General features: G+C 48.1%; 6 protein-coding genes across 6 annotated transcripts; 3 read left to right on the top strand and 3 right to left on the bottom strand.

Moving 5' to 3' along the window:
• Positions 1-94: 94 nt before the first annotated feature.
• Positions 95-1,456, bottom strand: FOBCDRAFT_322518 (uncharacterized protein; the record flags this gene model as incomplete). Its single annotated transcript, XM_054706673.1, has 1 exon — positions 95-1,456. The coding sequence occupies one exon, from the start codon at positions 1,454-1,456 to the stop codon at positions 95-97; it is 1,362 nt and encodes a 453-aa protein (XP_054562648.1).
• Positions 1,457-1,973: 517 nt separating this feature from the next.
• Positions 1,974-3,522, top strand: FOBCDRAFT_263722 (uncharacterized protein; the record flags this gene model as incomplete). Its single annotated transcript, XM_054706672.2, has 1 exon — positions 1,974-3,522. One exon carries the CDS (start codon positions 1,974-1,976, stop codon positions 3,513-3,515), a length of 1,542 nt encoding a protein of 513 aa, XP_054562647.1. The 3' UTR covers positions 3,516-3,522.
• A 670-nt stretch (positions 3,523-4,192) lies between these two features.
• FOBCDRAFT_141588 (fatty acid synthase S-acetyltransferase) lies at positions 4,193-11,311 on the bottom strand (the record flags this gene model as incomplete). The annotated part of the gene is made up of 1 exon (XM_031187530.2): positions 4,193-11,311. One exon carries the CDS (start codon positions 11,309-11,311, stop codon positions 4,193-4,195), a length of 7,119 nt encoding a protein of 2,372 aa, XP_031034795.2.
• Positions 11,312-15,364: 4,053 nt separating this feature from the next.
• On the top strand, positions 15,365-17,375 carry FOBCDRAFT_297780 (uncharacterized protein; the record flags this gene model as incomplete). The annotated part of the gene is made up of 6 exons (XM_059611918.1): positions 15,365-15,384; positions 15,468-15,930; positions 15,966-16,226; positions 16,288-16,469; positions 16,519-17,160; positions 17,216-17,375. 6 exons carry the CDS (start codon positions 15,365-15,367, stop codon positions 17,373-17,375), a joined length of 1,728 nt encoding a protein of 575 aa, XP_059467802.1.
• A 1,515-nt stretch (positions 17,376-18,890) lies between these two features.
• FOBCDRAFT_230538 (tryptophan dimethylallyltransferase-domain-containing protein) lies at positions 18,891-20,451 on the top strand. The gene is made up of 2 exons (XM_031187532.3): positions 18,891-20,056; positions 20,108-20,451. Exons 1-2 carry the CDS (start codon positions 18,897-18,899, stop codon positions 20,283-20,285), a joined length of 1,338 nt encoding a protein of 445 aa, XP_031034797.3. The 5' UTR covers positions 18,891-18,896; the 3' UTR covers positions 20,286-20,451.
• A 1,987-nt stretch (positions 20,452-22,438) lies between these two features.
• Positions 22,439-23,602, bottom strand: FOBCDRAFT_167186 (uncharacterized protein). Its single transcript, XM_031187534.3, has 2 exons — positions 22,802-23,602; positions 22,439-22,748 (listed from the first exon to the last, which is right to left on the bottom strand). Exons 1-2 carry the CDS (start codon positions 23,494-23,496, stop codon positions 22,499-22,501), a joined length of 945 nt encoding a protein of 314 aa, XP_031034799.2. The 5' UTR covers positions 23,497-23,602; the 3' UTR covers positions 22,439-22,498.
• Between the last annotated feature and the right edge of the window lie 190 nt (positions 23,603-23,792).

Genomic DNA, 23,792 nt, shown 5'->3' with positions numbered 1-23,792 from the left:
ATTTAATTTAGAGTCTAACTCACAGACTACCTATAGAAGTTTCAACTAAAACCAGTCAAGGTTCTTGACGATGGCCATCCTCTCGAGATATATGCTAGTACCCAAGCTCAATATAGCCTACATTGTTGTCAATCTTGATCTTGGTTCCAAATGGTTTTGAAACCTTGCGAAGGTGCTTCAGAATGCGCTGAGCCTCCAACTTGGGAGCCAGCTTGGGCAGCTGACTTTGCGGGTCGGAAGTATCATTTGTCAACTGCGAATGAACGATGGGATGGAGTGCAACTCTGGAGAGGTTGCCATTCTCAAAATTGGCAAGGGCAATAATACTGTCATCCCACTCAATCGGCAGATCCACACCACGGAAGTGAAGACCCAAGCTGTATGTCAAGCTTGACAAGCTGTAGAAGATGGGCCGGCCTTTGTAAATCTCGATACCGCGCAGATGGTGTGGGCCGTGGATAAGAACAATATCGGCTCCTGCATCGATCACAGCATGGCTGATGTTGCGAGTGTATGAGGCTGGGACAGTCGCAGCAAGCGGTAGCGGGTTGTACGAGTCATCGACGCCCGAGTCAGATTCATGCGCGTGTAGGGAGAAGACGGTGGCATCGGCCGAAGTCTTGGCTTCTTTGACCGACGCCACAATGCCAGCGTAGTCGTCTGGGTTGATGTCCCAGTCCAGACCTGGGGTTTCAGACAGTCGCCAGTAGGACCAGGCCATGGGTATCTGACCGGTATAGAGAGTGATGTCGGTGGTCCCTTCAGGAATCTCCTGTCCCTGGGCAATGGCCACCTTTTTTATGGCTTCGAACTCGGACGACATAACCCGGGTGACGGCAGTGGCCCGCAATGCGCCGACGCCAGACCGAGGGCGATCTTTCCTGCTGCCGCCGCCGGAGCCGGCCACTGACTCGGGTGTATGGGTACCTGCGGCTGCAACAAGAGCAATACGCCTCGTGTTATGCTTCTGGAAGACAGCTTGGCGTGCCTTTTTGAGGGTATCGCCATTCCCAGCAACAGCAATACCCGCATCGTTGAGGTATTCATAGGTGGCCCTGAAACCAGCTTGTCCGTAGTCCCAGGCGTGATTGTTTGCATGTGACGCCAGGTTGAACCCGTTCTGAGCCATTCGATACGCGTTAATGGGGTCATAGAATGGGCCGCCTCCAATATCGCCATAGTTATTGTCTCCTCCGTTCTCGGAGGCGGGATATCCCGTGAAGTTCTCATAGGAAAAGATTTGGCCTTCCATGTTGAAAAAGCCGAAGTCTGCGCCACGAACAATGTCCCAGACGTTGTTGGTCCTGGAATCATTGGAAACCAGGGCATCACCAAGCAAGTCGCCGCCTGCTGCGATGCTCCATGAACTATGTCGCGGCTTGGCCGCACAGTGTGGAGCCATGAGAGCAGCAAGCGCAACGGCCAAGAGGCCTCGCTTCAAAATGGAATTTGCCATGGTTAATTGAATAATAACAGTTGACCGGACGAATACCAGCGGGCACGAATAAGAGATGATAAACAGGCCGATAGGCAGGCTCAACGGGGGTTTTTAAAGGTAGAGAGAGGGCTTGTTCGTGGGGCAGCAACATAGCCGGGAACTGGTGTGAATCGAAGTTGAGAGGCCAAGGTCGGAACGATAGTGAGTGGTGGCTATGCTGATAGCAATCGTCTCGCACGGTTGTTTATTATTCTCCTGCTTCTGGTGGAATAGTACCTTGGGCTAATTTTCAATGAGGGGCTCTGTTGTAGATAGCGCTTCCGTAAACCCGTTCAGGTCGACCGCTCCGCACCTTACTTTGTCGCGATCCGGCAATTGGTTCAGAAATAGCGGGGCTAATTTCGGCATTACTACTATACTTTGTATACCATGCATACTTATAAAATCGACCAGCTGATTATGGCCGTTACTCTATCTCTATCAGCATCTCACCCTCGCTGTATTGATCACGCATATCCGCATTGCGCCGCCAAACATGCTCATCAATTCCTCTATCCTCTTTCTGGCTTTTGGTGCTAGTGTGCTAGCCAAGCATCACTATGGCACTCCCAAAGACCTTTCACGGGTCATCAACATCACATTGACACCCGTGGTGACCCACGATAAGATTAGTGGCATAGCAGGAGAGTACATCCTCCACTATCACACCAAGAAGAACCACACGTTGGTCGACATTCCCATCAGCCTCGCTGGCAAACCCACTGCAGCTTATAACACCGAAACCTTGACTGCCAAAGACAAAAAGGGAAAGCTCAAGCTACTCGCTTCAGAAGGCGAGGACGCAGACGGACAGCCTACCCGCTACTTCAGACCTATCCGGGATACTGAGGGTCCAGTCACGGTCCGCTTCACGGCTAAGCCAAACAACAAAACCTACCCTCACATAGGCCCTCTCTTTGACCTGCGGGAGAACGGCCTAGAAAACGTCGGAGGCATCGTGGGCTCATCCTGGGCCTTGTTACCTGGCGTTTCCAACCTTACTCAACAGTATGACTGGTCTTACCGCTGGGATCTGAGGCATGCTCCAAAGGGAACTAATACAGCCTGGACTTGGGGAGAGGGTGCTGGGCCATTCTATCTCACCGCTCCTAGGGCAGATGTTCTCTACACTTACTTCTCCGTTGGTAAACTGAGCCAATATCCTCCCACAGGCACCAGGCCTGTTGACCCTAAGCACAAGTTCGGCATGTATTGGTTAGACGAGCCAGTCTTCAACGCTACCGAGCTTGCTGGGTTCATAAACTCATTCTTCAATTATTCCACTACCTTCTGGCAGGATCAGAGCTCCCTGCCTTATCGTGTCTTTATACGCCACAATGCCCGCGGAGAACTAGGATCTGGAGGTACAGCACTCAATCAATCCTTCTCTTTTGGCTGGAATGCGCATAATGAAACAAACCAAGAATACTTGCGTCTTCTCATATCACACGAAATGACTCACAATTGGGCTATCATGCCTGGTGCCGGCGCTCTCAACTCCCGATGGGCAGAGGGCATGGCTGAATTTTACTCGTTAAGGTTACTCTGGCGTGCCCATCTTTTGAACACAACTACCTACGCCAAAGAGATGAACTACCGCGTCAACAGGTATTACATCAATCCTTACGTCAACTACACCGACGAGGCAGCCTATGATCTAGCATGGAAGGACGCAGCCGCACAACACATCCCATACGGAAGGGGTTTGATCGAACTTGCGAATATTGATGCAGAGGTTCGAAACAAATCGAAAAATGCGATGGGGCTCGATTTCCTGACCCTCAAGATGCGGAAGCTGTGCGTCACTGGTAGCGCCGACTGTACCCCCGCTACATGGCTGAAATACACGGCGGATTATCTCGGCCCTTCAGCAGTCACTGAGTACAACAGGACCACCTCAGGCAAGCCTGTAATCCAACCACTCCCGGGTAGCTTGGGTCCTTGCTTCGATGTAGTTCAGACAGAAAGCAACCCTCAAGTGTGGCAGTGGAGGGCAAAGAAGGAGGTTGACATTGAGAGCGAGAAGTGTATCATTTGAAACTTCCTTGATACCCAGTTTAGTCCTAGGTATAAATCCACATCTTCATCAAAAAGTCTCGAACTGATCGGAACGCCTTTATTAAACGTTAAACCCCGTGGGCGTAGAAACTATGACTTTCCTTTATATTCCAGGTAGTGATATAGTGCAGGAATAAAGAACTCTGGAAAATAAAAGTAACTCTTTTATTTATATAATTTTAATTTTCTCTTTTTTATTTTCTTTTCTATCTATTTATTAATTTAAACTTCTTACTTATTATATTTTATTAATAATTATCTAATTATAATTAACCCTTTTACTAAAATCCCCTTTTACTTAATACTTGCCATGCCCCTATTAATACTATATTATTTCCTAGCTGTCTTATACTACCTAGGGTACCTCCATACCTAATAAGGGTCTCCCCTTTTACTAAAAGAGTCTTAAATAATAGTGGCTAGAAAGGAAAAGGAAAGAGACTTACAGCAAGCTCACTATACGTCTCTACTATTTATGGGCGTAATCTTGGATTTCCTCTGCTTGTATGTATAACCCAGCATGTGTTTAACAGTTTCTAATTAGCCGAATCCTAATAAAACATATAAAACCCGAGAATCATATCTTACTCTGGATCCGAAAAACAGTAGTGATTAATATTCACATGCCTATTTCCTACATGCGTAAGCAGAAGCAGATTATATTGCCATCCTTTCCAATGTCTGGCGAAGCAAGTCGCGATTACGATGCAAGAACCAGTGGTCTCCGTCAACTTCAAAAAGCCTAAAATCTCCTGTATGTGAGGCCCATGGCTGAATTTCATCTGGGTACACGACATCGTCTTGCCGTGCCGCAAACGCCGTGATTGGCACACCAAGAGTCTCATCTTCTTCGACATATTGATACCCCATCAAAAATGGCATGTCTTTCTTCATTTTCGGTAGTAAGGCCCGGAAAAAATTAGCGTCGTCCACATATCGCGATACAGCGAGCATGTAGTCTGGGCTGTAGTCGTCGGCCATAACTCGGAGAAGAACGTCTCGCTTTTGCCATAGACGGACAAGATGAGGCGCGATGGTTCCAGTAACTACCAGGCGAGGCAAGATACTGCGTCGCCTTTTAAGAGCTCTGAGAGTTTCGAAAGCGACAACGCCACCGAATGAGTGTCCCCAGAAAACGTCCTGGGCTCCAATTTCGCCAATTTCGCTTACTATACCTGTAACGATCTCGGCCATCTGAGAAGGCACAGGCTCATCATTCCTCCCCTCGCGCCCTGGTAGCTGGACCGCGACAGTGTCAAAGCCTTCTGGTGGATCGAGCAGGAATGGGGCAAAGAATGAAGCTCCTGTCCCCATAGGATGGAATAGAAAAAGCCGGCCTCGGGTCTTCACTGGAGGAACTCCGCGGACAAACCACTTCGATACCACGCTGAGGCCATCATACATGCCGTGGTCGTCATCTGACCCGCTTCCGTTCTCGCTGTTTGTTAGGTAATTAGTCTCATTGCCCATCTGTACCGAAACTTCGTTGGCGATCTCCTGCAGACTAGGACCCTGAAATAACCTCATGAGTGCAAACGAAATTCGAAACTCTTGAAGTATCACACCTCGGATCTGAGTCATGGTGATAGAGTCGAATGCATACTGGTCGATCTTCTCAGTAAGGGCGATCTGGTTTACCTCAACTCCAAGGATCTTGGCCAGCCTAGAGCGCAGTGTCTCAGCGATTGCCTCGGAAGGTGCCGGCCCTGGAGGCGAAGAAAATGATCCGCAAGATGCAGGATCACCATTCCTACTTTCTTCTGCATCCAACCCAAAGAAAGCCCCGTCACGGAGCAGATGTGGGTGTGCTCTGAGAAATACGGACCAATTGATGTTCAGAGGCATTCGTTGCGTTGCGCCTTGTAGGATGGAACGTTCAAATGCGGAAAGGACCATCGGTAGACTCATGGCATATAAGCCATACGATCGCAAAATGCCCATGAGCTTATCTGTCTCCACCGACTTGCGGGTCATGCTGGCGAAATCTCCTAGAACCCCATAGTTAAGTGAAAGCCCCGGTAGGCCATTTGCCTGGCGATAGTGCGCCAATGAGTCTAGAAACTGGTTCGAAGCAGCATAGCTGAACTGACCAATCAGCCCTAACATGCTGGAGATGGATGAGGTCATGACGAAAAAGTCAAGATGCATATCCTTTGTCTCCAGGTGCAAGTTCCATGCACCGAGCGCTTTTGGGTTAAACACTGTCCAGAAATCTTCCATAGATGTATCGTATGAGTAGAGCTCACGCAGAACATTTGCACAGTGAACAATACCCGCAATTGTCGGCCAATCTCGTTTGCAGAATAACGATGCGACCATTTCCCGGTTACTGATATCCGCGTGCTCAATTGTAATCACGACACCGCTTGCCTCCATTTCGAGAAGAATTGCTTTATCTTCGGCAGTCTTTGGGCCAGAACGGCTCACAAGAATAAGATGCTTTGCTCCTCGCTCAGCCAGAAATCTTGCTATTTGCAGGCCAAGTCCGCTAGCCCCTCCAGTGATGAGGTAGCTTCGGTCAGCCCGCAAATTCAGTCGAGTCGGCACAGATGCCTCAATAGTGGTATTCTCTGGCATAGTCATAACCACCTTTCCAATTACTGCAGAACGAGATAGTGATTTGAGGGCCCTCGATAGTTGTGTTATGGGGTATTCAGTGATGGGAGGAGGCACCAATTTCCCGCTCTCGAAGAGGGTGTAAACATCTTTAAGCACCCGGGCGTGGAGTTCCGGCTTTTGTAGGGCCATTCGGTCAACATCTACAGCCAGGAATGAACGATTCTCGCTGAACTGACCGACGCCCAATTTCGTGTTCCGGTTGATGTCGGTCGTTCCGATTTCTAAAAAGCGTCCAAAAGGTGCTAGGCAGGCGAAAGACTGGGAGAATAATGAGCCCGTAAGACAATTGAGCACGACATCGACACCACGGTCGTTAGTAAGGGCCTTGATATCGTCGTAGAACGATACAGACCGTGAGTCAAAAACTGCTGCAACACCCTGACCGAGAACCCAAGCACGACGTTTAGGGTTACCAGCTGTAGCAAGGATGCGAGCCCCACAGAGCTTAGCAATCTGAATGGCAGCCCCTCCAACCCCTCCAGCTGCTGCATGGATAAGAACAGTGTCTTTGTCAGTCAATTTGCCGAGATGGACTAAAGCATAGTATGCTGTGACGTAAGCGACTGGGATAGAAGCAGCTTGAGAGGCTGTGAGTTGCTTAGGAATTGGGGAAACATGACAGCGATCGGTCGTAACGAATCCACCAAGCCCATTCGCAACTCGGGCCATGACCTTTGTACCGAGCTGGATATCGTTGACATTCGCCCCTCTATCAACGACTTTCCCTGCTACTTCGAGGCCAAGCTTCTGACCCGAAAGTGCGCCGGAGACGGAGAGATCACTTGTCAAGTTCCTCTCATTCATAACGTCTTTGAAGTTCAAGGAAGCGGCATGGACTTCAATAGCTACTTCTTCTGCGCCTAGGTTTTTCGAAGTTTGTTGCCTGATAATAATGCCACTTTGATCGGGCTCACATGTATACCTTCCGCCTTGCGCGGGGAGCTTCTTCATGGCTCGCTTCTCGGCTTCCTCAGCGGTAAGGGGGATAATCCGTCTAACAAATCGTCCTCCGGGGCGTATCGCGACAACAGTGTCATGACGGTCGTGACGATTAGACAGGAGCTCCTCCTTAACTGACTGGAAGTCCCAGTCGTTCTGGCCCAAGGGAAGGTCAATGACACGGATGTCCGATTGGGGAAGCTCGTTCACCATCAAACGCAACGCGGCCTCTAACGCAGCCGTGGCTGGGTTGCATTGTGAGTCTGACGGTGTCATGCACGCTCCCGCAAGTAGTACTGCCACTGTAGGGGTTCCACCTTGATGGTGAATCCAGTGGGAAAGATGTAAGAGAGTCGGAACGACAGACCCCATCTGTGCTACCAGGTCGTGGTCTGGCGACGGTGTCAGCGTTGATATCACGATGAGCGTCCGGCGGTCTAGTCTGAAGTCTTTTGCAGTGCTATCGGCGAACCGCTCGATCCATGTCACAGGTTTATGGGAGATTGACGCCCGGGGGAATGCCTCTCGGGCAAGCTGAGTGACTTCCAAGCTTCTGTTCCCGAGGACCAAGACACTGGCAAAGTCTGCCTCTGTTCTGTTGCCAGTGGATCGCGATTCCTCCTGGAAAGTAGTTTCATACTCAACTGGTTCAGGGATGTGTGCTCCTAGCAGGCGTTTGACTGTCATTCCAATGATTGTTGCGATTACACGGCCAGATGCGTTGTACACATGTGTATCGCAGCGCAGTGAATTGCTGTCATGGTGTTGAATCTTGGTATATACAAAAACCTCTGTTGCGCCATATGTATCAGAAACTTGCACTCTTTCAATCTTGTGTGGTAAATACACATAGCGAGCGTCGCCACGATATTGCACATCGGCGAATAGTGTATGTAGGCAAGCGTCTAGGGACGCAGGATGAAATCGAAATCGAGCTGTGTCATGAGTAAGGGGTTCGGGAAGCTTGACGTGGGCAAAGATTTCTGTTCCGAGTTGCCATAACTCTTGTATACCTTGGAATGCCTCACCATATCGAAGGCCGGATCGTTCGAGTGTTGAGTAGAATTCTTCTTTATCAAATGCTTTCCCAGCTTGAACTCGGGACCTGACATTTTCTAGTGCTTCGGCACTGGTGTTTGGCATCGAATCAAGGGCATTGATTCGACCTGTAGAACAAGTCTGCCATGGTGTCGAGGGGGGAGAATCCGCTGGTCGGGAACTTATGGTGTAAGTTTTTGCAATAGATGTTATCTCAAGGAGGACTTGAGGAGCGAATTCCTCGGGCGGGGCTAGCACCAAAGGGTGTTCAAATTTGAGGTCTTCCAACCAGACGTCTGCGAGTGGCATAAACTCTTTCGCAGCCATATAAGCAGCCTCGATATGCGCAGAAGCAGGGAATATCATAGTGCCATCAGCGACATGTTCAGCTAGGAAAGGAGAGACACCGGTGCTAGCCCTGAGTCGGACACTTCCGCGGCCGTCATCGCTTAAGCTAGTCAAACCCCCATTGAAAGGATGCCTGGATATCCCAAGTCGGCGTTGTTGAGCCTCTGGATGTTCGAATGAGAAGTGCTTCCGTTGGAAGGGGTACATAGGGAGGTCGATAAAATGACCACCTCCACCATTAAAAACATCAATCTGAACATCGACACCAACAGCATACCCGGCTCCTAGAGCAATGGCAAAGGGCTCAAGGTCTTTGCCCCGCATCATGGCTGGAAGGATGTGAACCTTGCGTCCAGCAGCCTCGGCAATGTCTCGAGTCCCCGAAACAAGGACAGGGTGTGGGCCGATCTCGACGACAAAATTGTAGCCGTCGTCAATCAATCTCTTGGCGGTCTCGACATATCGGACTGGCTTTCGCACATTATCGAACCAGTACTTTCCAGTTAGATGAGTCCCAGGCTCGATAGAGGCTGCGACAGTGGAGTAGAGACTGATATTGGTGGGTATGCCTTGAATTGATGCTAGCGCGTCTGTAAGGTCGGTTTCTAGAGGGTCCATGAAATGGCTGTGGTATGGGACTTCCACGTTGACAAACCGAGCAAAAGTCCCCTGCAATTCAAGCTCCTTTGCAATGAGTTGCAGATCTGCTGAGTCTCCAGCTATAGTTGTCATTTTAGGGCCATTCATAGCAGCAACCGCAACTCTCTTAGCAACCTGCTTCCGGGAGATAATCTTTTCTGCTTCTGTTGAGGATAGTCCGACAGCCAGCATAGAACCGAGGTCAGCAGCACGGTTCTGTATCTTCGATCGATAATAAATAACGGTAACAGCTTGCTCGAGGGACAGCGCACCCGCGAGATGCGCGGCTGCAACCTCTCCAATTGAGTGGCCTACAATTGCCTCGGGCTCGAGACCGTATGAGATCAATGTCCTTGCTAGTGCAATCTGAATAGCCACGATGGCAGGCTGAACGATTGCAGTGCTGTTAAGGCGGGATTCATCTTGGTGCTTTGATATTTCATGGACGATGGAGATGCCCGAATGTGTCCGGAAAATTTCATCAAACGCCGTAAGTGACTCGCGGAAAACAAGTTCTTGTTGCGCCAAGGCCAAACCCATACCGAACCACTGGCCACCTTGACCAGAAAAGGCGAAGGCAACCCGAGGTCTATCATATTTCTTCTCCAAGGCCAAGGCCTCTTTTGGAGTCCGCCCAGATGACAGGTGGCTGAGGCGATCGCACAGTTCGTCGAGTTGCCTGGCGGGGATAATACAAATGTGGCGATGGCGGCTTCGGCGGCTGGCAAGTGTGTATGCGATGTCCGTTAGGTTAGGCTGCTGATGCTTTAAATGATCAATAAGTTGATCTGATAATTCCTTGAGAGCAGATAGCGATCGTGCAGACAGAAGAAACACCCGAGGGTCGTGGAGGGATGTTTGGCCGCCAGCAATGGGAGGAGCCTGCTCTAGAATCACATGAGCATTCGTGCCGCCAGCCCCAAAAGAATTCACGCCAACCATGATCCCGCCTTCCACGTCTTGCTTTAGATCAATCATACATCTCGGGATCTTGAGACGGAGAGATTGTAAGTCGATTGCCGGATTAGGGATGCTGTGGTTTACCTGAGGAGGAATTGCACCATGATAGGCCACGAGTGCAGCCTTGATGAGGCCAGCAATGCCGGAGGCACCCTCCAGATGGCCAAGGTTGCCTTTAATTGAGCTTATCCACAAGAACTTATCCCCTTTCCCACGCGCTAGCCCGATATGTCCTCCGACAGCGCGTGCCTCAACAGGATCGCCCACTGGTGTCCCAGGCCCATGAGCTTCGACATATCTCACCATAGAAGGATCTACCCCAGCGTTGGAGTATACACGCTGTAGAAGTGCGGTCTGTGCTTTCAGACTTGGGACCGTGAATCCATCTGAAGTGTATCCGTCTGAGTTCACCAGTGAGCCGCGAATCGTGGCATAGATTCTGTCGTTGTCTTGAAGCGCTCGGCTAAGGGGTTTCAAATACACCATTCCGGCACCTTCGCTACGGACATATCCATTTCCTGCCGCATCGAATGATTTGCAGGCGCCATCTGGAGAAAGAAACCCGGCCTTCGTCATCAAGATTGTAGACTCAGGCCGAAGGAGAGCGTTGACGCCACCAGTCAGAGCACCTTCACTCTCACCTGTCCACAGGCTCTGGCAGGCAAGATGTAATGCCACGAGACTGCTGGAACAAGCGGTGTCAAGAGTTACGCTGGCGCCCTGTAGATCGAGTCGATGCGATACCCTATTTGCAATCGAGCTGTTGGACACGCCCATCGCACTATGTGGGCTGATGTTGTCCCGCTGCTCCATGGCTGTCTGCATACTCAAGTGGTCAGACATGAATGTTCCGAGGAACACACCTGTTCGTGACCCAGCCACACGATGAAGCGGAGTGCCAGAGTCCTCGATGGCGTGCACAGAGGCCTCCAGAGCCAACCGCTGCTGAGGATCCATCCGGGACGTTTCTCCAGGATACAGACCGAAGAACTCGGCATCGAACCCGTAAATATTGTCGAGGAATCCACCCCTGCGGCTTCGAATGACTCCGTATTTCCTAACGTCGTCATCGTGTAAGGCGGTCACATCAAACCGATCAGCCGGTACCTCAGTCAGGACATCGAGGCCCTGGCACAGGACTTGCCAGAGGTCTGCCTTTGTATTTATGCCTCCCGGAAAGCGGCATCCAATGCCTACAATGGCAATCGGCTCCTGCTCAGTGTGTTTGGCCATGGTCAATATAGGAAACTCGTATTTTCTGAGAGGGATTGATGGGACTGGTAGCGTAAGGGCTACGTGAAGGGAATGTAAGAAAAAGTGCAGGTTTTTTTTTTAGTTTGTTCTTTTGGTTATTGTCTGTTTGTTGTTGTCTGTTTGTTGCTGCAAAGTTAGTCTGGATAGGATGACTGTTTTATACATTTCTCTCCTACTTGGATTCTAGACAGTTTATCACATGCTAAGTTTACAAAGTAAAGAAACAAAAAGCCCTTAAGGCTTTATCACATGCCAATTTTGCAAATGTGATAAAGAAAAGTCCCTCAAGACTTCATGCAACCTACGACATCTACTTGCTCCATACTGATTATGCTAAGTGCTACTTAACCTATACCTAGTGTAAAATTCAGGTGTCCAAGGCATATCACCATTTAATATTTCTACTATAATAAACTAACTAAAGATGAACGTTTTATTCTGATTTACAACAACAACAACTACTACTACTACTACTACTACTACTACTACTACTACTACTACTACTACTACTACTAATGACTAGGACCTTTTGATGGCTCCTACTGTCGTTAATTCGATGGAGCATATTCCAGCCATCTGTTTTCCCTTGGCCTTATTACTGTACGTACCTCTCTTCCTTGTACGGGTAAGATACTCCCAAAATTGTCAGATTGGCTGTAGAATGCCGGCAACGGCCGAATTGTAATATCTTTGGCGATGTGCATAGCCGATTGATACATCATTCATCAGCTGTGTGGCCTACAACAAGGAAGTATCACATACGCAGCTGATATGGTCAGCAAAGGATTCACATGTAACCTTCAGCTTCATAATTGACCAGCAGGATGCTGTCACACTCTCATTTGCGGGGATTGGATAATGAAAGCGTCTCGTAGACAATAACCTTAGGCCACACTTGGTCAACCGATCTTTCACACATTATCATTCGCCAATGACTGCTAATACCATCGGCCGAGATAACCAGTCGGCGTCACTATGAAAGCCATTAACATAGGATGCATCAAGATCAGCAAAAGAGGAGGATAAGACTTTTACGACAATGAAAATCGGAAGACAATAATGTCAAGCGCAGTTGCAAGGTGTCCGGATGTGTCGAACATGAAGAACGCGTACCAGATGGAGGTCTACTTGCGACTTTGCGTTTCTATTGTGTGGGAAATGTAGTACAGCAAGGGAAACCCCCAAGAGCGACTTAAGACAAGCACATGCAGTCTTTCCACAGCAACGCGTCATTACTCTTGCAGCCGAGCTGAACCACGTTCGCTTGTCGATGCTCGAGCAAAAGCTTGCATAAGACCTCATCTTAGAACTGCTGGACCCTAATATTCCCGTTGGCTTGAAGTATGACTTTTCCAGCATAGGTGGGCAGGAATATCACTCCAACGACGCAATGCTACGTATCGTAGTTAATCGAATATCTGGAGATTGACTACACACTCTTGCACAAGACCATTAAGTCACTCGACCTAGAGCATCAGGGTTTCTGCAGCATAATTCGGATGTGTAGTCCTTGCATGCATAGCGTATCACAGATGGTTGCCATGATCCTCGGCGATCCTCCGACGAGGGATTGTTTGCAGGGTGTACGACGAGAACGTAACGACCTGCTGTCTCAGACATCTTATCAGCTTTGAGACGACATCAGTTTCCGACCCCCCATCTTATGTATAGAACCGCATTCCGGCGCTATGGCCAGCACGACCTCTAGCGCGAGGATCAACTGATGATCAGGATTAGCCGTTCAGACAAGGCGAAAAGCACTTGAGGCGGATTTCAGTCACAGCGCCATTTTGTCCGTCCTTGTGACGCTAAACTGTTATTGGTTTCAGAATCGTTGTCACAAGCTGATGTATACAAAGATATTATTTGTAGAAAGCCGAAAACTTTAGCATTAGTAGAAGAATAGATACATAGGCTACCGCAATATAAGAGGCTATTTGGAGTACCTGTACTGTATGCACTTGTTTACGCAGTGTAGTTAGTACTCTTCTTATGACCTCCCATCGGAGATGAGAACGCTCCCTGCGTCTTCCGAGCCAAGATGATAAGCTATTATATCACATGTCGACCTGGAATCAAGACATTCCGTTGATCATTTCGTATCGTGGCCTGTGTCTGATCGGGCATGAGGGATATACATTTTCAAGTTCTGTCGAAACGCGGTTCAAAGATCATGACATCTGGTTATCCTCTCCTAACACAGTACATATTTGAACCCCCCTGCACAAGCCTCAATTTGCAGATGCCGGGCACTTTCCTATCAAAGTTAGCACGGTTGACCAAGGTGAGTAATTCCAGGCTTCACCAGCAGAGGCTCTGACCAAACCCTGCCGAGTAGGTCTCAGTTGGGTGTATGTGGCGTTTTCGGGTACTTGTCATATCGGTACTTACCGAACCTCCGGGGTCTAAAATCTCCCCGTTCCAAGGTATTATTGTTACACAAACATTCATATATGGCTAGGCTCATCACGTGCAGAGAGTTCTGAACCAATCGCGCGAAACACGTGGAGAACCAAGGAGCTCCCGAGGAAGGATAACCAACGAAAAATTGGCTGTGGTATCATCGTATGATAACAAATTATCCAGCATCACCGCTCCGAGCTTGGAAAGAGGATACCGGCAGACTTCGTACTCGTGATCGAAGCTCGAAGCCGAAGTCTGTCCTTTCATCACTAGACAGACTAACCCTATCATATAAACTTATATACCTCTTCTCCATGCTAGAATGGGTGACATGGGAAACCTAGTACCTTTGTACCGTGTGCCATCCTTCATGCGGGTCAGGCGAAAGGGCTTGGCCAGATAAGACGTATATAAGTGGACCTGAAATGTGGAACCGGGGCGACAAAAAGCCTTTATCCTTACCAAGTATTAACTATATTTCATAGAGTGGCATGCTTGTGTCCTGCACGGAGTGTTTGCCGTCTGCCCTTGCTAGCTGAATAACCAGTCACAACCCGAGGGTTACACAATCATGCCACTGCGCCAAATGCAGCCGGCATGTTGGGTGAATGGAGGGCAAAATGAAGAAAGGAGAAGATTCTGGCGTGGAAGGCGGAGATAAACCGGTCATCATTGTTACTATTTTCCTCCTATCTAAGAGAGCTCTATGTTGTACGTAATCCTGTAATTTCAGGGCCAAGAATACACTTGGCGAGCAGTAGGTGAGCTTTTTCGACAAGTCGGGATGCTAGATGCACATTCTGAAATTAATAGCGGAATGCTGCCTGCCTTAAGAGAATCATGAGACATGTCGCACTTCCTGATGGGTTTCCACTTATCTCAAACATGGTTTTAGAGTGGAATGGCATAATGTATGTTAGGAACAGCATATCCTCTTTTGGTGTATCTGCAGGCGGCTCGCGTGCCGCGAGGCACGGTTCACTCGATTAAGCCCGGTACCTTATTCCCAGCTTCACCCAATGTGGCTTGGTCTCACATGAGCTTCCATGTAGAGGCAGTTCTTGCTCTTTCTAATTTACTCTTCGCTCTTTTCTATTTTCTCTTTCCCCTTCCCTCTTTCTTTTGATAATCTCCCTCCCCCCCTCATTCCTTTTTACTCTTTACCCTTATTCCTTTGCATCAGATCACCATGACTGAACTCTGAGCTGATAGACTCCGATATCATGAGATAGCCCCGGTGACCCCCCATCCACAAGATACCAAATGCATATCTCCAGTCTGTAGCTGCCATACCACCTTCCAAATGCTAGTCCTGACTTGAGCCAATAAAATGGAAGTCGACACATGTCCCTTTCCTTCTAGCAATGGTCGAAAGGCCGTTAAGCAGCTCGGCGGTAATCCTGACGTAAGCGTCATTCAATCGCTAATCGACGCTTGCCAAATCTACCCGATTGAATAGAGTCAGCTCACCTACGATGTACCATTAACTGCTGTGACATAAAACCTGCTTCGTATTAGGGTTCTTAAGTTGGCTATAAGAATGTCTGAGGCAGCTAGATGTCGGAATTATTGCACACCAGGCATTTACCTAGCATAAAATTCCAACTTTATCAATAGAATTTCCATATAATGGACTCAACATACTCCGAGTGAGTTTATTTCCCCCTATCACCTGTCTTTACATAGCCAACGCACTAGATCCAAATAATCGATGCTAACAATATCTATGTAGAGCTGCTACGCCTAGCTATGATGATCATAGTAAACATGTAGCCACACTATTGGGGTCACAAGGCTATGACTTTTCTAACACGCTCGACGAGACGTTCTTAGCGAACCATCCGAAGCTATCTCGCGAGCAAGTCGGTCATCTGCGGCATTTCCATAATTTGGCAACTCAACGTGATGGCGAATGGCGTCATATGGTGTGTCAAAAGCCAGGTCAAGAATGGCTCGATGCATATCGCTACCAGCTCGCAACTATGGTATATGCCTCAGCATTGACTCATTATCACAGACTGCCACTCCTCAGGTCTGTATTCAAGGTCTTAATGGAGAAGCTTATCCACAAAATGCTACTACGCGACGTGTGGGGATACTGGTTTATGACAAGCCATAGTGGAAAGCGAATCGATCCTGATCTTACGGAACTGAGAAAGCCCTGGGCAAATCCAGTCACTAAAGAGAACATTATGGTAAGAAACGGGAGACTTCTAAGAATATGTGACAGACGTTAACACTTTTATGGTACTCCGGTCACCTTCTCCTCATGGTGTCGTTGTATACAATGCTCTTCGATGACGATAAATACAATGAGAAGGATGCCTTGGAGTTTAATTGGGATCCTATGTTCTGGGGTATGGGTCCTGAAAGATTTTGCTATACCCGCAAAACTTTACAGAACTCCATCATATCAGAGATGGAACGGGAAAACTGGCTGGGCGTATGCTGCGAGCCGAATAGCATTTTCATCAATTGCAACCAATTTCCGGTACGTTGCTCACCGTCAAAATCCCGAAGGCAACACTCAGAGAATTTAATGTCGAGTTTAGTTGATTGCGTTGCACTATAATGATGTCAGAGATGGCACCTCCGTGTCGCGAGAGGTTATCGAAAAATACAAATTGGCATGGAAAACGAAGGGCATGTTTCAGGATAATGGGCTCTTTATCGAATTCTTAAGTGTAAAGCAAGACCGAAAGCAGCTTTCCGAAGACATATGGTCCTCTGCCTGGTATGTTATTCTAAGATAACATACATATAGCGTTACTAATGATCTTCAGGACTGGTGCATTCATGAATGCTTGGAATACCTCTGTTGCCCACGATACCTATAAGAGCCAGTCTGTGGGTTTTCTCGCTAAACCCAATTCTGACCATGTTCTCGTAAGCAACTCGCGGGTAGCATTCCAGATTCGGGAGCTTGTCAAGACTGAGGGGGCAGATCCAATGGCGCCCTCGACTTATGCTAAAGCAACCGAGATGATTGCCTCCAAGGAACAGACCTCCCAGACTGTATGGCCGTTAATACCATCTGTGTTTGGGTATGTAGTTCAATGGGTATCTGAGTTGGGAGATCAAGATACTTTGGATGGCTTACTCTCTTTTGTCGATTCTACCTTTAGCCCAACTTGGGACCAGGGGGGTTTATTTTACCCTTTTCGAACATCAGCACCTGGAAATGATAGCTTACCGAACGTTGATGCTTTTAGCGGAAATGCTGGAATAGCTTATGGGCGGCTTAATGTATTCGAGGGCCAGCGCAAGATGTATTCGGATCCATGGACAACCTCACATTTCTCCACAAGTCCATTCGTGGATAACGTCGACTTATCTTGCGGTGTCGACTTCCTTCGGGGAACTTGGGATGTTAAACGCAAGGCGCTTGCGATGACAATACGTTCGTGGGACGGAACGCCCATAGAGTACGTGCACAGTGGACTTAGCATTGATTTATCTAAAGCTAATTAAAAACGATAGACTTCGACCCCGATTTTCTGGACTTGAGAAGGGGATTTATGGGGTTTACCATAATAGCGAGCTCTGCGAGATTTATAACATAGATGACAGGATGGACACGATTGAGCTTAGTTTGCAAGTTTCTGGAGCTGATTATGACCTTGTTATTTTGCAAGGATAAAGGTGGCGTTGCACAATGTTATTATATGCGTGTTTCTAAGCCATTGATAGCCAGGATCTTGGTCGACCTCAGTGCGTCAGCGTGATTACAACAGATGCTAAACAATATAGGTGATGTGTGCCATGTTTACACTAGAGAGATCGTCAAAATAAACGTAAGTCGGAGTATATCGATGATCGAGCCGGAAGCAAGTAACGAGACGTTATGACTTGTAGACTCTGAGGTGTACGGCAAGTGACACTCGACACTCTGCCGCTCCAGAACACCTACCTAGTAAATCAGGATCTGCTTCGTCGACTCGTATATCGGCATCTTGTGCCTGCAAGGCATCGAATATAGCTTGGTTTGACAACGAATAGCGAATTTAATCGCGTCACTGGTCTGATAAGAGGCCTGTGGTCCCGGTACAAAACATATGTATATCACGCTTCTACGCAGAGACAATGATAACATGCTTCTCGGACTTGGTTCTAGGAGATTACCTGTCGGCCACCCTGCGGCTCCGAGGTGTAGTACATCTGCAAGGGAAAAGCATGTTCTTTTGCCAACGGTTTCACACCCTGTGGAGAATGACTTCTGAGGGGTGTCAGAATCCATCCAAGCCTACGTCGTTGAAAGTACTGCCTAGTACTCCACAGAGCTTTCACATGCACTAGAAGGGAATCGATGCATCGAAAACTCAACCAAGTTGTGTCTTGCCGACTGCAGGTGGACACCATAATTCTGTGATTGGACTCGATAGTCGATCCCTAATCCCACCACTCAGCCGCAGGAGTCCGGACCGGAAGTTATCTTCCATGACGAGCTGAGACTTAATAACCTTGTAGTGGCCTCTGTTTTCTTAAGTATTCTCGGTCGTTACAGCAGACTGGTTCTGGTGTGGCTGCATGTTTATGTGATTAGACCGGGCAAACTTCATTGCACAGCGGCATAACTCAAAAGAACAGGAAATGCTACAACCATCATCTGAGAAGCCCATAAAAGCCAATTGTATTGAATAACCTTGAGAAGCTTAATTAATTCACAACCATACACTATTAACAGTTAGAATTAAATTGCAACTGCTGCAGGACCAAAATCAGGTGTATAGTCATGACTCTAGCTCATAGAGAAGGCTGAAGCAAACCTTGAATCAGACCATGCTTCCTGTATAAGTGTCTCTAATCATATCATAGTTCTTGCATATGTGTCTCATTCTGCCAGACCCAGGGCGTATCAGAGTGTCCCTATCAACTTAAATGCTCCAATCCTGAAAAAGCCTCAGCAGCATGTCGAGCTGAATATTGGATGCATGTGATGGATTTGCCCGAGTCCCCTTCAGCTTGCCTTTCTCATTTGTTTTATCCTCAGTACAATGTTACACCGCTTTAGCAATCTTCTGGTGGCAAGTGTTGGCGAAATGCGTCCAGATCTGCCATGAGATTTACGAATTCCTATATAAAGTGCTCTGCGGACGCGTTTGAACAGCAGAGATTTCATCATCAGCATTTTTGTTAACCATTCAACTGACTTCGCCTGGAAATGACTCCCTCGCAAAGCCTCCAAGTAGAAGCCAAACCATGGCACTTAGTCAAAACTAAGTGGGAGGGCATCTCTGAGCCTTATCAGCAGTACTGGTACCAAACCGTTGGCTACATGCTAGGAGCGCTCCTAGATAGTGCGGGGTACAGTTATGAGAGCCAAACTAGTATCCTTCATCAATTTGCAAATCTTGTTACGCCATATTTAGGCGTTGCCCCTTGGTCGGAACTTCCGCGCTGGGAGAGTTTCATGACCGACGACAATACTCCCATCGAACTGAGTTGGGACTTCCACACCGGCGCGGACCAACCCACCATCCGCTATTCCATCGAACCCATTGGAGCCGATGCTGGTACTGGTACAAATCAGTACAACGAGGGAACTGCGGCGGCCTTCAAACAAGCCCTGTTCAAGGCATATCCAGATATAGAGACCGCTTTGCTTAACCACTTTGAAGCATGCTTTAATGGGAGTTGGGCCGATAGAAACCCAGAAGGTCACTGTTCGACCTTCTTTTGGGCTTTCGACCTGAACGAGAAAACTATTACGAATAAAGCGTACTTCTTCCCCGGCGTTGTTGCGCATGCAACTCATCGGTCCAAATTGATAGTCATCGCAGATGCTATCACATCTGCCCCTGGATGCAGAATCGGAATGCAGATTCCCTTACACATTTACATCGACTTTGTATACCAGCATCCAGGCTTGGAGCCCGAAATAGACATGTTGGCTTTAGACCTAGTTCCTTTAGAAAAGGCCAGGCTTAAGATCTACTTTCGGGAGAGAAGGACAGACTTTGGCTCCGTCAAGGAGACTATGTCCCTAGGGGGCCGAATACAAGGCCCCGAATTTGAGACGGGTATGAAGAGGCTGACGCGGCTTTGGGATGCTTTAACGGGCATGCATAATAAGCCTGATGATATCCCTCTCCCTTACAAAGACCACAGAACAGCCGGTATTCTCTACAACGTCGAGTTTCGCATGAATGCAGAAACCCCAAAAGTCAAGATTTATATTCCTGTACGACACTACGCAAAGAATGATCAGCAAATCATCAAGGTCTTGAAGGAGTTCTTAACGGAACAGGTCGGACAGCGGCAAGATCTTCGAACAGCGCCAGTGAGTGCCGAGTCATATTCCAGATGCCTGGGAAATTTGTTGTAAGTCAAGGCACTTTTATCATTATATTGAATGCAGCTCACTCTTTCTAGTGATACAAAGGCCCTTGCTGGCGGCCTTGGTGTTCACACCTATATTGGCTGCTCTATACAACGTGGGGGAGACTTACGCTTGGTATCTTATATTAATCCCCAACTGGGAAAGATGAATAGTAAGGTCCCTTTTGCATCGCCTGAAATGAGAACGAATGGTGAGAAGCTCCCGAATTGATGAGATGTTGAAGGGGTGTTGCAAATGGTACTCGAAATGGGTTTACTCTATATTTACTATGTGGCGAGGCCAGAATGCGTGTTTATGATCTATATACTTATAAGACGGGGCTTTCCCTCGTTTAAGATAGCAGACAAGTACTAACTAACGCTCTTTTGAATTTGACTTATATCCTTATCTTAACATAAATCTTACCAAGGGGTTTACTTTAAAATATCTCCTTTACTCCCTTATTATGATATTTTAAGAGACAGTTTATTATTAACGGATCTAACGGCGCTATTCTGAGGAATGGGGATGTCGTTGAGCTTGAACTCGAGGCGATCGAAGTTCTACGCTGCTGGCTTGGCTCGTGATCAAACATCGGTCCTCCGCGGATTTCCTTGTTTGATGTCAGCCTCAAGATGGCAGAAATGATGATAAGCTTTACAGAGGCAGGACAATTTCCGTCAAGTCGCCGAATCCAAACATGGCTGTTGAGCACAAGCGCAAGGATGTGAAGCCAGGGCTGGGAGCTCCCTCAATGGGCGCATCTGTGGTTAACCACGGTCAATCTCCCGATGGGTCTCGGCTCTCAATGAACTCAGTCGCTCTTGCCGTGTCTGGCCACGTGACGAGTCTTACGCTTTCTACGAGTGTAATGAAGGCAAAGACTGCGACTTTGTCGCTTGCGGGAAGTACACTGGAGGTTTTTGTTCAAGGACTGTCTCTAGCTCAGTTTTTGGTGTAGTGTCTGAGTGAAATATGAGGCGAAATATGGTGTAGTTTTGATCACGGAAGTTGTTTACTGTTCTCAGGCACTTCGAGGCGCAGGGCCTTGGAGGCTCTGGCGCATACGTTCACATATCCCTCAACCTTGTCGCATGCGGCTTCAGGGTGGTCGGCCTGGGCTTGGCCTTGGAAGTTGTGCGCCAACACCGGCAGCATAATCAAGCTCTTCTTTCAGGGGCTTGGTGCTTAGTTCCGTCGAGAATGGTATCACGCTCGTTGTTCTTTCGGAGATGTCAGTACCTCCCCTCATTCCACGTTGTCCCACGAATAACGTCGACGAGGACCTCGTGCCCACCAGCTTCTCTTTAGTAACGCCACTTAATTACAACCAGCCTAGATAGGTCACTTCCGTAATTTTGTCAGCACTTTATCTCCAACCCCAATGGGTTCTCTCCCACCTTTCAATCACTTTTTGAACCGCTGATCGTAAGCTGCTGCCTGATAATATCCCACCTCGCACCACTACTGAGCCACCACGATGGAGCATTTACGTCCCGAACGGACCTGCCGATGGGTTTCCAGTAATCCTCGAGGGCATGAGGCGCATTTTCGAGGGCAACAATGATGCACCGGCCGTCGACCAGCCATCAACTGACCCTAAATTCCGCGTAGTATATCAGCTACTGATCTTAATGGATCAGATCAAAATCTAGGACAATTCGGGCAGGCGAATAGTGTAGGGCTCGTTCAAGTTGCCCCTGGCGAGCAACGAAGTTTGCATGATGATGATTTTCTCCCTCCACGTCCAGAGACTCCTGTGGTCAGCAAGCTTGAACATGTTGCCTGGCCCTCATCGCCGCCTCAAAGCCTTTCCCAACGCTATCAGCAACTTCCATAGCTCAGACTGCTGAGTCGGGCATGATTGAACTAGCTATAGATAATGAGTTGTTGTCTAGCAATAGCCAAGCTTCGCAACCCATTCTTCACTGTCCAATCTCCAACAACAGTCATGAGGGAGGCCGGAGGGTTAGAAAGAGCAGCATCTCAGACCGCATCCGTAGTGCGACTAACAGCATTCGATCAGCCAGCAGCAAAAAACACATATCATCTCCTGCATTCGGTGCTCCATAGGAGAGCATTTCCCATACATACATGGCGCATTTCACAGCGCTTTGTTGTTCTGGATCACCCAACTTGAAGTATGTGGCATTCGGTTGCTTTCTATGGTGGCCGACCTTACTTTCCGTCTCTAGAGGATCAACTTACAACCAGGAAAGGACAGTGAGGAGACTCGGATGGAATTCACGAGCATAGGAGAAGACGCACGGTGAGGTGGAAGCTAGAACTATAGTACAAGGACAGGTTAAAAATACACCAGAACATTTTGGACTAATTTGACGTTATGTCTTCACACTGGTCGAGTAACACAACGCAAGGACATGTTAAAAAGATAACAAGGAATGCATTCTGCCTAGAATACATTTCCATTGAATTATTTGGGTTCATGATGCTGACTGGTTACTAGATGCTGCCTTCCCCTCAATTCCTTTTTTATTGGAAGGTGCCCGTCGTTTTCTGCACCTCTTCTCTTGTGCAATGACGGGAACAGCAGCAGGAATGAACTCTACGCAGCTATCGCGCCTGTTCGGTTGCGCGTGCAGCTTGCGGTGGTTGTTCAGGTTATCTTGTCGGTTGAATTGGCTTTTTCCACAGAATTCGCAGGAGAAACGGTTGGGTCCCTCGCCGTGGAATCTACGAACTGTCAGCTACCAGCATCTTGCTAAGAATATTGCCGTTATACTCACGTTTGTTTGTGACGCTTGAGGTGCTCACTGCGCCGGAATGCCTTGTGGCAGCCAGGGTAGTCGCACTTGCACATGGCTCTTCGAACAACGCCGACTTGTGAAGGGTCGGGCTTGACTGGCCCCTTCGTTGATGGTCGGATTGGGGCTCGTTGCAGTTCCGTAGCCTTTCTCTGACAGAATGGAAGGATTGGGCTATTATGGTCGAAAGGCAATGTAGAGGCATTCACAGCAGTCTCAAAGTCAAAGGTGCTCTCAGTTGAAAGACTGTTGAAAGAGGCGGCTTCATAGACTGCCTTGAAGGAACATCTTGGCATCGAAAATTTGTTTGCCTGCACCAATGATCCAATTGATGCATGAAAACCCATCGTGGAACCTACATTGTTCCCTTCAACGACACCAAAAGGCCTTTGTTTGATTCGAGTGTCGAGGAAAGAATCAGAGCATGACATGTGCTCAGACTCAGCTTCAATGGGAATAGACTCAAGCTTATCTGCTGCCAAAGACAATGGAGTTAGGTCGAAGCAGTAAGAGCCATCAGTTGAAGGGCTATCAAATAATACATAGCTGGACTCAGGGGGGCTTGGTCCTGGGTCACAAACTGACGCAGCAAGGGAAAGACTCGTCGCGGTTGATGGGTAGGACGTGGCTTGACTAGACAGGTTGACCTTATCGTCCACGTAAGGTCCCAGATTCATCTCGGACTGCCTTATGATGAAGTCGAAGGGCGGAAGGCGACGGAAGGAAGTAAGAAAGATGTCTCGAGTTGCCTCTGAGAAGAGGATGAGAATACTCAATGTTGGCTTCCAAGGTTGAAAAGGGCCATCCAAAGCTCAAGAGACCTCTATTATATAGTGATCCAGTCACAAGGATCTCTTGCCCGTTAGGACTGAGGCATATGGAATAATTTGGACTGCAGATTTCTGCAAGTCTCAGACACCTATGCTGCAAGTCTCACGGATAGGTCCTCGATGCTAGCCAATGCTGCACGTTG

Source organism: Fusarium oxysporum, chromosome VIII (assembly GCF_013085055.1).
Source record: "Fusarium oxysporum Fo47 chromosome VIII, complete sequence".
NCBI lineage: Eukaryota > Fungi > Ascomycota > Sordariomycetes > Hypocreales > Nectriaceae > Fusarium > Fusarium oxysporum.
This window is presented reverse-complemented; position numbering and strand designations above follow the sequence as displayed.

Excerpts from the sequence above, each read along its gene's own strand:
- FOBCDRAFT_230538 (XM_031187532.3), top strand. The coding sequence starts at position 18,897 with ATGACTCCCTCGCAAAGCCTCCAAGTAGAAGCCAAACCATGGCACTTA. Across the intron at positions 20,057-20,107 it reads AGATGCCTGGGAAATTTGTT|TGATACAAAGGCCCTTGCTG; the intron begins GTAAGTCAAGGC and ends CACTCTTTCTAG.
- FOBCDRAFT_167186 (XM_031187534.3), bottom strand. The coding sequence starts at position 23,496 with ATGAATCTGGGACCTTACGTGGACGATAAGGTCAACCTGTCTAGTCAA. Across the intron at positions 22,749-22,801 it reads CTCAAGCGTCACAAACAAAC|ATTCCACGGCGAGGGACCCA; the intron begins GTGAGTATAACG and ends GACAGTTCGTAG.